Below are 9,520 nucleotides of genomic sequence, written 5' to 3'. Positions count from 1 at the left end.
AGTGCCGGGGTGTCTCTTGGCTTTGGTAGGAATCCCCCCCTGGGTCAAAATATCCTACAGGCAACTAGCAGAAGAACTGTTACTAACAGTAATTTATCCTTGGAAGGGGTGGACTGACTATGCGCTGAGACCCTGGCTATACAGGAAGAGGTGCCCCCACAGTGTAATCTTATTTCATGGAATATTGTGGGCTATGATGCTAAGTTATTTGATCAGGCGTGGGTTAGGTGTGTCGTTAACTATGATGTCATCATGCTTCAGGAAACCTGGTCAGAGGGGGTTGTCTGTGTGGGACGGGTATGACAGATTTGCGATTCCAGCTGTGCAGTCTCTTGGTGGCCACAAGAAAGGCGGCCTGGTTACCCTTATTCGCCTCTCTAAGATAGTGGGTGCTTTTCAAATTAATTGCAACCACCAAGGTATATTACTGGTATGGGTGATTTTTTCTAATAATTTTAATATTTTGCTGGTAAACTTCTATAATGCTGTGTGGGGTGAGGGGTGCCAAATTGGGGCCCTGTTCTCTGTTCTTCAGGTTCTGAAATATAGAATGGAGGAGGTGGGGCGAGAATTCTGTGCTATTGTCTCTGGAGATTTTAATGCTAAATTGGGAAGGCTCAGTACTGTGGTTAATCCCTTTATCTGGGGCTGCGAGGATTGTTTAGAGGATGGTCTGCAGGACTCCAGAGGCAGGGTTCTAATTAAGGAACTCAGGAAGATGGGCCTTCTGAATGTTTGTGATATAGAAGCAGTAGGCACTCATCAATTCCCAACCTAAGTGGGAAGAGGATTTGGATCCACTATTGATTATATTTTTGTGTATCCACTTATGAAAGACCTGGTGATTGGGGGTTAGGTGCTAGGGGAGTGTTTCAGTGATCATAATCCCCTTATAGTGTCCTTTAAACTCCCTGGGGCTCTACGTAAATTAGGACGAGGTAGGCCTGTTGCAGTGGAGATAAAGGACCAGGGTATGCGGCTTGGGTGGAAGCAAGTGGATCCCCAAAAAGTTGTAGGAAGGGTGGTGGGGGAAAAGTTACATTTATTTATGGATATATTCTTGACAGAGGCCCCTAATCCTAAGGCTGTTATGGATGCAATAACAATAGTAAATGCAGCAGTGAGAGACTGCCTTCTTTCAATAGGCAGCCACCCCAGTAAACGTAAATGTGGCTGGTATGATAAGGCCTGCTATGATGCAATGGCAAACCTGAAGATGGTCACTAAGAAACATCCTAGAGATTGGGTCCTCGTAAATGAAGCTAGAATGAAGTACATAGGGTCCTGAGGGATAGCAAGCTAAAACAAAAAGATAAAGCTTGGGAAGAGTTACAGCGTGCCACAGCTCTGAAGGATCCTGGTCTGTTCTGGAAGGTGGTGAAAAGAGGTTCCTTTGGAACAGTAACTTCTGAGGGCCTTGGCTGTAACATTGCCCCAGAGGCATGGGTAACTCACTTTTGTAGAATTTTTGAGGGTACTCCCCTAAGAAATAACCGGGAGAACGAATATGATATGGCTCCGAATCTAGCAATTAGGTTTTCGCTCCAGGAGGTTCTGGATGCGATACAGAGTAGTGCGAGTAGTAAAGCTCCGGGCCCGGATTCGATCCCTATGGATCTGTATAACGCTAACCCCCCGTTATGGGCACCTATTCTCTTAAATGTCCTCAATGCAGCAGTTACTGTGGGCATTCCTGCTTCTTGGAGACTGGCATGTATTGTCCCAGTGTTTAAAAAGGGTGACCGAAATGATCCTAAGTCTTATCGCCCTATTTCTCTCCTGGACTCTTCTGGGAAGATTTTGGGACGGATTATTTTAAGGCATCTGGAGGCCTGGATGATAGGAAATTATATTCTAAGCCGGGACCAGTATGGGTTTAGGGAAGGCCTCGGCACGCGAGAACAATGTCTCAACCTATTAATGATGATTGGTAAATATACGCAAGCCAGGAAAGGTACCCTCTATCTTGCTTTTATGGACCTTAGCTGTGCCTTTGATAAGGTGAACCGGTCCATTCTATGGGAGAGGTTAAATCAGTTAGGGTTGGATCCTAATATTGTAGAGCTGCTACGATATCTCAATTCTGGGATGAATGCAAATGTGAGGGTGGGGCCAAATGGGGAATGCTCAGAGGCTTTTAAGCTTTCAAGGGGTGTTCACCAGGGGTGTGTTCTGGCTCCTACTTTGTTCCTCCTATATACAAATGGACTGTCTGGATTTTTGATGGAAAATTGTAGGGATGTCCCAAAGGTGAATGGTATTGATATCCCTGTGTTGACGTACGCTGATGATGCGGTCCTCATGACCCGCACTATGAATGGTCTCTGGGAAATAGTTAGAGCTTATGCCTCCTTTATGTCAGCTTTGGGGTTAGAGGTCAATTTTAAGAAATCACATTTTATGGTTTGTGGAAGACCCTTAAGCAGGGTGGGGGAGCTAAGGGTGGAGGATCAAATTATCAGCAGGGTCCATGAGTTTCCATACTTTGGAGTCATTTTTGATGAGAAAGGATCTTGGAAACCCTGTATTGCCAGAAGGGGGGTGCTTTTTCATGCAACAGTTGGTGCGACTTTTGACTTTGCTGTAAGGGTAGGTAGTAAACCTATCAAGCCTTTGCTTGAAACCTATAGGCGGAAATGCCTCCCTGTCCTGCTGTATGGTGCAGCACTGTGGGGGTATAGGGATACCCGAGCCCTCACGGTGGAAGAAAATCGGTTCTGTGGAAGGCTTTTGGGAGTTGGACAAAATATCCCTGTTTTTTGCCTTCATCTGGAACTGGATCTTGAGTGTGTGCAGGACACTATCCAGTTGGCTCTCCTTCTGCTATGGATCTCAATCTGGAGTAACAAACATGCCACTCTTAATAGGGATATCGTAAGGGATTGTTTGGCTTGCGACAATGCAAAGAATATTCCCTGGTTGACGCATATAAGGAAGATGGCTCATGATCTGGGGCGCCCTGATTTGTTTGACTACCCTGAGAGCCTGACTAGTTGTGATAAGAAATGGGCTAAGGACAATTTTTTGAGAATCCAGGAGACCAAGAGGGAGTGGGAGACCTTAGGGAAAAAATCAATCAGGGATTTTATCATGTTGAAGATGTGGGTGGGTCCTGAGCGCTATCTCTTAGAGATAAAGGATGTGAGGGAAAGGTCTCTTATAACTCGATTCCGTTTGGGGATCATTAGAAGTGATCTATGCTTCCCACTAGGTCAGTATGGGGAAAAATCTATTAGACTTCGCCCCTGTGATGGGGTGTCCCAACAGACCCTGTCCCATTTTACATTGTTTTGTGTTTTTTATGCACCATTTAGAACTCGATTTCTATTACCTATCCTAAGGCCCAAGGGTTTCGTGCAATATCATCCTGCTTTCATGTGGTTGCAAATGGCCTCTGATGTATTGGTGTGGAACGGCCTGGGATCATTCCTGAAGGGAGCTATTACTTGGCGTAACAATGTAGAGTTTTTACAATGATTTTACTGTTTTCTATGAATGAGGTTTTATATGTTTATATTTTTGATGGATGTTTTTACGTTATACGGTTTTACTGTTATATTAACAATTGTATTGGTGTTTATTTGTTGTAATGGATGAATCTTTTTCATACTGAATGAAGGTCGTCTTCTTTTGTAATCTTTGCATAGGTCACTAAATGAAATACTCTGATTTAGGACCTTCAAGGTTTTTAAGTCATTTCTAAATAAATATTGATTTTATCATTATTTAGGGGTGTAAGGAAAATGTATTTTCCTAATTTAACTACTATTTTACACATTACAATGCATAGGATTATTACTGTGAAATAGGCTTGAGGGGTTGAGAATCAAAAACACTTTATAAAAGTTATTCTTTTAGGATTGCTGCTTTTTATAAATCAAGGTTTTAAACGGTAACAACACTGTAATACATGATTGCTGGGCAGCGACCTGGATGTATTGAATTTTATAGATAACTCAGCTTTCATACTTTGTTTTATATTTTATTCTCATTTTATGTATTGTATTTGATTAATTATTTGTATACGTGGACCTCTTTGGAGTTCCAAATCATGAAATAAATAAATTGAAAATAAAGTGTATAACTTCTTAGACAATTGCAACATCACCAAATTAAGTGAAGACCAGAAAACATTCATCTACATGTACGATTCACACTTAACACTACTGACAACATGTTGGAGCAATAAAAAAGTAATATCTTTGCTCAGGTGGTAGCCCTCACACTTCATCCAAGCTTCTGGATGTACTGTACAGTGATTGGAGGTCCACAGAGATTTTCCTGCATTCATGCTGGTGGTGTTCATTCTCTTCCCGCCGATCTGTGCAGCCCCACAGAACATCCAACTTCTCAGATGTAGTCATGTCACGTGGCGAAAGTAGGTAATGGTAGATAAAAACCGCAATAGTTCCACCTAGTATAGGTCCAATCCAGAAGATCTGTGGGAAAAGGTTGAGCATTAGCTCTGGACTCCCCAAAGGACCCCAATCTGTGTTTCTATCACACACTCATTTTCTAGATCTTCCAAATTTACCATTCCTTCACCCCTCATTTAAAACTCTCCTAGTTTCATACTACTCACTTAACACTGAAGTCTTCACTACACACCTACAGTCTTACTGCTTCATGCAGATTAATATTCACTCACGGGACAGCTTACTTCCCGCGCCTGGAGCTGTCTTTTCTTCGGCCATATTCTCACTTCGCAGCTAAGAATGAACTATGAATGAACTATGTGAATTTCAAAGCCAAAACTTACCCAGTGGACAGGGAAGTTTCCTGTTATCAGCGATGCTCCAAAGGATCGAGCAGGATTCATAGAGCAGCCAGTGTAGTATATCTAAGAAATGAGTAAAAAACCAGAAATCAAATATCACAGCTTCTGGTTGCAGAACTCAATGTTAATACTAAAGAAATAATGTAGGGTTGAAAGAACAGTGAACCCAACATAAAATGGTGCTCTCATCATTCAGCAACCTCTCAATCCCCCGCCCCATTTAGAGGTGGAGGAGCCGATAGTGTTCTGCTGGCAGAGCAAACTGTCTCTGCCTGTGGAAACCCTTGCTCTATCCACTACATGTGGCTGAGCTACAGTGGCAGCCACCTGCCCTATTTAGAGAGAGTTACTGTCACTGGTTTTCCAAAACCAGGACTGCTGTACAAGACATGGCCGTCCATTATAGGAAATGTACAGCTTGGCCCCTCACACGCCCTTGGGGAAACTCTGTTAACATCAGCCCACTGTTATTTTGTTCTGCAAGGCCAAACTCCAACTTGGGGAGCTTGTTCTTGCAGAACAAAATACTTATCCAATAGAGCGCATCAAAGATGGCACCTGTTTGGCAAGGATCAGTCCATTCAATAGAGTTGCTCCAGTGCCTGATTTAGAAGAGGTTGGTAAGGTTTAAAACCTTGAAATGCACGATTAGAGTGAATTCCTCCATACATGTATGTTTCATCAGAATATTCTTTGCTGTGGGATTTACTACCACCATGCTACAGCAAACGAGTGTTAACCCCTCTGTTGGAGAGTTTTCCTTTGTAAATTACACATAAGGAGGACATTATGTAGCCATTGCTTTTCCTTTCACCATTCTCAAAAGAAGGAAACATCGTCTTTGTTAATGCCTTGCAACAAGCTGCTCTCGATACATTGTTGGGAGCTATAAAGCCTAATGTATCAAGAATTTGAGAAGCAGAGTCATTGTTATTGTTTCGGTTCATAGCTATCTCCTAACCATTCTGCCTGTTACATTGAATCAGGCAATATGCTTTTATACGTAATTGCTTGCTACGTGGAAGTAGGTGGTATTATCTGTCCTATTACAGAGAAGCAGAGAGTATGTTTCTATGTAACAATAAAGTTGCTCCTTACAGCATAGGAAACAGTATAACTGTGCCTGCAAAAGTAAAATTGTTGTTAGCTTGTTTAAAGTACTCCATGCTATAGGAAAACAGACAGCATGCTTCAATGTAGTGGTACCTCTTAAGAAAAGCATGCAGTATGTTTTTGAATCCCACCTCCTGCCTGTTTCAGAAAAGCAAGCAGATTGTTTCTATAGAATGATGCCTGTGACAAGGATGAAGTAATTCATTTTTATATAAGATGCCGCCTGTAACATCCAAGCGAGCAGTTTTTTCTGTCTAATCTTGGCTGTTACAAGGAATCATACAGTTGCATTTTTTTGCTTTTTTTCTAATTTTGAATATTTGCTTATTTTCATTGAATACTTTTTTTTTTTACATATTTTACCAAGTGTCTGTAAAAGTCTTGTAAATGTGCCCCCTGCTGTGCTCGGTCTGTTGACTAGCCTAGCAGCCCTCTGAATAGAATGTGGCCTTCAGCCACATTATGTGCCCAGTCCACCGATTCCCAGAACTCCAAGGGCGTGGCATTCTAGTGTCACCAACAACCTCGGGGTGATGGGTGTGCTTTTTAACGTTGCTATGAGCCCTTCACCTTACTTAAAGAACCCGGAGGACAAGGCTTTCAGCAATGCCCTCTGCAATGTAGGCACTGGTCGTGGCTGAAAACCACATGCGTGGCCTGTCTGCTTGTACTTAACCCACTGGCCACAGTTTTTGATCATGCTGTAAGAGCTCCTAGCACGAATCTGGCCTTCGACCATAGCTTGCATCCAGTCATTGAAACCCTTCTGAGTCATTCCCCACAGGGCACAGCTCCTTCTGAGCGCGCATGGTGTTGTCCTTGACCATGCTATGCTACCATGCTTGGCTAAAAATGGGTTCAGGGGCTGCACCACGTGCCTTTCCATTGAGGTCTCTAGGTGCAGACTCTGGGAAAATGTGGCCAAAAGATAAAGGGGGAGTGAGAGGAGATTTTACTTGCATGTTGTACATCTTCTCGTGCATTTACATCAATGAACAACAATGTGTAACGTCCACGAGAAAAAGAAGAGAGGAACTTGGTAGTATAAAATGGAATAGAATCATATAATTTGCTGTTGCTTGGAATTTCTATTTAATAAAAGGACTCTAACCCACTTGAGTGGCAGGCTCCCTGTGCCACTCACTGGGCAAGTAAAGAGTAGTCTTTGCCAACCAGGATCCAAAGAAATGAGTTTTGGACCGAGATCTTTTTGACATGGAGTTATTTTTCCTTGATGCAAATGGGGAATGTTACAATGTGTCCCTCGTATCTAGAGGTCATAATGTTTCTGCGAATTATTCAAGCCCCACACGGGGTCAATGACATTCTTCAGGACCGGAGAGTCCCCCCAAACCTATCTTCCTACAGTAAATTGAAACCTAGAATATGCATGGAAGTGTTAGTGGATGCCAAATAATATGAGGGGAAGGTACACAAAAGTTTATAGTAAGCCAAGTATTTTTCTATTTCTTGAACCTAAAATGAAGAAGACAGCAAGATCAGGGTTATTCAGTTCATTTCTCCATTATCACTTTATAGGTAGACAGTTAGAAATAGTCTCTAAATCGAACAGATCTACAGTGCATGTGTACACTGAAAACACATGCATTCACACTGCATCTGGGATGTAAAGATGTAGTGAGTCAAACGTGGAAAACTCTTAGAGTAAGTTTTCAAAAAGTGTCTTCCTAGAGGATACAAACGGAGTAACTCTCTGTGTCAGAAACTAAAGTATAAAGGAGCAACGCTGTGAATCTCTCTTGCAGCCTTGCTCAGTACCACACATCAGGCGTTAGACTAACACATTTTAATGTGGTGGTGTGCATCACTGCATTCAAATGAATTATCACACGTTTTTAGTGCCAAGACCGCCTGTGCGCGCTGAGCCTGGTTATATTAAACAGGCAGTGACTGCGGAAGACGCACTGCATTCCAGTAGTCGGACGAGACTAGTGCTCAATGAACAAGGGGCCGGGTCAGAACCGTGGTGGGGCTGCACAGGCAGCCCGCTCCGAGTCCTGCGGGGCAGCGCGGCTCTGTCCGGGACAGGACTGAGGAGCGTATGTGGATCCAGTGTGGTGAGCAGAGCCCTGTAGTACTCGGCCCGGGATCCGCGGCCCTTAAATTGGTCCAGTCTCTTACCATATTTCGACGAAAAGTTGTAACAGTCTCAGGTTTAATACGACCACTGCTCTAACGGCTAAAATGCGTCTGCAGTGTAAAAAGCAAGATAGCCTAGGCCGTAGCTAGATTGCAGACAATCACAAAGTGGTGCATTACTACGGTCTATTGTGGCTAGTGGCCCCAGCACTCTGCGGGAGTCAGAGATAACCATGATTGTGCACACATCTGGCCCAAAAACACAATGAGATAATGGACTAAAAGCAAAAAGGCTGAGCTTCACCTACAGCTGCTCGAAAGATAATTTCAGCGGAAAATCCGTCAAATGGTGTAACTGCAGCAAACACGTTCCAAGAGTTTTCTGGCAAATTAAAGTGGTTTAGAGAAAGCTCCTAAGTGTCGATGTGAATGTAAAAGGGGATTTTTGCATCAGTTATGCCTGGTGGTGATTCATTTACCCCGCGTTACTAATCGTGTTAAATCAAGCCTTGTTATAGAATTATCGGTGTGGTTTCCGAATTTGCCTGATGCTAAAGTATGTGAAGTTTTAACTGACATCCAGGTATAAATAATGACCCACACTCGTAAAGATTATTTAAACCTCTGCGCAAGACGTAGTTTGGGGTACCCTGCTGCGACCACTTTGAATGTATTATCCATGTAATTCTAAAAAACCGTGGGTTATCTAACTCCACCCCCAGGCGCAACTAGGAGGAATACTTTTATTCCTCCTCATTTTTTGCTTTTTCTATGCGTACTTTATTCTGCCGCATGCATAGAAACAACAAAATGCCAGAAATGATTGTTTATGTGAGAGAAGGTGTCCCTTACTGCACATAAACAATCATTGAAAATTACGCTTTGGCACTTCTGTGTGTGCTGCATTGTGCAGCACACACAGAAGTGCCAAAGCGCCATTAGTCATTGTTTATGTACAGGAAGGGACACCTTCCCACACATAAACAATCACACCCCTCAACACAGACATCCTTGTGCAATGGTGACAATGGTGCAAGGATGCCTGCGTTGGCAGCTAAATTTAGCCCCAGCGCAGGGGGAAACACAGGGGTGTGCCGTATTCAGTTAAATACAGCGCATCCCTGTGTTTCTAAAGTGACACAGCGCAGCGCTGTCCATTTTGGCGCAGCACCGCGTTGCGCCACTTTCCAATAAATCTGCCCCCAAATTTTCAGAAAAAGGGGGCGAGCAAAACACAAGAAAGCACAAGGTGCCTGCCGTCCACCAACTAAACAATAGCAAAGTTTGAAGAAGTATTGGTAAACCCATTTCTTTTGTGCCTTGATCTAGATATTTTTCTTGTGACAACAATATTTTGCAGGGAATATACTATCAGCAATTCCCCCACTGTAGGCAAAACACTGTAAGTGCTACTTGGGTTATATTAAGTGGACTAGTGCATAATATTAAGATAAGACATACACACAGTACTTAAAAATGTAACGTAACTTTAATTGTCAGATACTTGTAATTACAAATTGATGCTTTTCA

At 42.9% G+C, this 9,520-nt stretch overlaps 1 protein-coding gene across 1 annotated transcript in view; it reads right to left on the bottom strand.

Moving 5' to 3' along the window:
- Positions 1 to 4,093: 4,093 nt before the first annotated feature.
- The window catches only part of LOC138294076 (aquaporin-5-like), a 97,872-nt gene continuing 92,445 nt past the window's right edge, over positions 4,094 to 9,520 (bottom strand). The window contains exons 3-4 of the mRNA XM_069233315.1: positions 4,760 to 4,840; positions 4,094 to 4,439 (exon numbers count right to left, since the gene is read on the bottom strand). Coding sequence (XP_069089416.1) covers positions 4,221 to 4,439; positions 4,760 to 4,840 — 300 coding nt within the window. The 3' untranslated portion in view covers positions 4,094 to 4,220. The remainder of the gene's footprint in view (positions 4,440 to 4,759; positions 4,841 to 9,520) is intronic.

This window comes from Pleurodeles waltl, chromosome 4_2, assembly GCF_031143425.1.
Source record: "Pleurodeles waltl isolate 20211129_DDA chromosome 4_2, aPleWal1.hap1.20221129, whole genome shotgun sequence".
NCBI lineage: Eukaryota > Metazoa > Chordata > Amphibia > Caudata > Salamandridae > Pleurodeles > Pleurodeles waltl.
Note: the sequence above shows the minus strand (reverse complement) of the source record. Positions and strands in the feature narration are given on the sequence as shown.